Source organism: Penaeus monodon, chromosome 23 (assembly GCF_015228065.2).
Source record: "Penaeus monodon isolate SGIC_2016 chromosome 23, NSTDA_Pmon_1, whole genome shotgun sequence".
NCBI classification, from domain to species: Eukaryota; Metazoa; Arthropoda; class Malacostraca; order Decapoda; family Penaeidae; genus Penaeus; species Penaeus monodon.
Window position 1 is genome coordinate 8807721 of NC_051408.1, and position 1632 is coordinate 8809352.

The 1632-nt window shown below is 39.6% G+C and overlaps 1 protein-coding gene across 1 annotated transcript in view; it reads left to right on the forward strand.

Annotated features, from left to right (window-relative positions):
* Positions 1 to 1188, forward strand: part of LOC119588129 (adhesive plaque matrix protein-like) — a 4041-nt gene extending 2853 nt beyond the window's left edge. The window contains exons 2-3 of the mRNA XM_037936836.1: positions 388 to 788; positions 994 to 1188. Of these exons, the coding sequence (XP_037792764.1) occupies positions 388 to 788; positions 994 to 1188 (596 nt within the window). The remainder of the gene's footprint in view (positions 1 to 387; positions 789 to 993) is intronic.
* The last annotated feature ends 444 nt before the right edge of the window (positions 1189 to 1632 follow it).

A 1632-nucleotide genomic window follows, 5' to 3' on the forward strand; every position in this document is an offset into this window, starting at 1 on the left:
ATCCATTGTTTATTTTATTCACATTCATATTGTATCAATACTGACCGTACACTTCTAAGAGTTCCTTTTTAACTCATGTGTAATACAACGAATTAATCGACCTGCCAACGAAGGATAAAGAGGTATAAAATCCTGCCAACGAAGGATAAAGAGTATAAAAGCCTGCCAACGAAGGATAAAGAGGTATAAAAGCCTGCCAACGAAGGATAAAGAGTATAAAAGCCTGCCAACGAAGGATAAAGAGGTATAAAAGCCTGCCAACGAAGGATAAAGAGGTATAAAAGCCTGCCAACGAAGGATAAAGAGTATAAAAGCCTGCCAACGAAGGATAAAGAGTTTAAAAGCCTGCCAACGAAGGATAAAGAGTATAAAAGCCTGCCAACGAAGGATCAAGAGGTATAAAAGCCTGCCAACGAAGGATAAAGAGTATAAAAGCCTGCCAACGAAGGATAAAGAGTATAAAAGCCTGCCAACGAAGGATAAAGAGTATAAAAGCCTGCCAACGAAGGATAAAGAGTATAAAAGCCTGCCAACGAAGGATAAAGAGTATAAAAGCCTGCCAACGAAGGATAAAGAGGTATAAAAGCCTGCCAACGAAGGATAAAGAGTATAAAGCCTGCCAACGAAGGATAAAGAGGTATAAAAGCCTGCCAACGAAGGATAAAGAGTATAAAAGCCTGCCAACGAAGGATAAAGAGTATAAAAGCCTGCCAACGAAGGATAAAGAGTATAAAAGCCTGCCAACGAAGGATAAAGAGTATAAAAGCCTGCCAACGAAGGATAAAGAGGTATAAAAGCCTGCCAACGAAGGATAAAGAGGTATAAAAGCCTGCCAACGAAGGATAAAGAGTATAAAAGCCTGCCAACGAAGGATAAAGAGTATAAAAGCCTGCCAACGAAGGATAAAGAGTATAAAAGCCTGCCAACGAAGGATAAAGAGGTATAAAAGCCTGCCAACGAAGGATAAAGAGGTATAAAAGCCTACCAACGAAGGATAAAGAGTATAAAAGCCTGCCAACGAAGGATAAAGAGTATAAGAGCCTGCCAACGAAGGATAAAGAGTATAAAAGCCTGCCAACGAAGGATAAAGAGTATAAAAGCCTGCCAACGAAGGATAAAGAGTATAAAAGCCTGCCAACGAAGGATAAAGAGTATAAAAGCCTGCCAACGAAGGATAAAGAGGTATAAAAGCCTGCCAACGAAGGATAAAGAGTATAAAAGCCTGCCAACGAAGGATAAAGAGGTATAAAAGCCTGCCAACGAAGGATAAAGAGGTATAAAAGCCTACCAACGAAGGATAAAGAGTATAAAAGCCTGCCAACGAAGGATAAAGAGTATAAAAGCCTGCCAACGAAGGATAAAGAGTATAAAAGCCTGCCAACGAAGGATCAAGAGGTATAAAAGCCTGCCAACGAAGGATAAAGAGTATAAAAGCCTGCCAACGAAGGATAAAGAGGTATAAAAGCCTGCCAACGAAGGATCAAGAGGTATAAAAGCCTGCCAACGAAGGATAAAGAGTATAAAAGCAGGTGAACAGTGCAGCTATAATTGTTCAAAAAACAAAATAATTTACTAGTTTCCGACTTTACACTTGAGGGCAGTTGCCATAGATTTATTTTCCATTACGTAAAA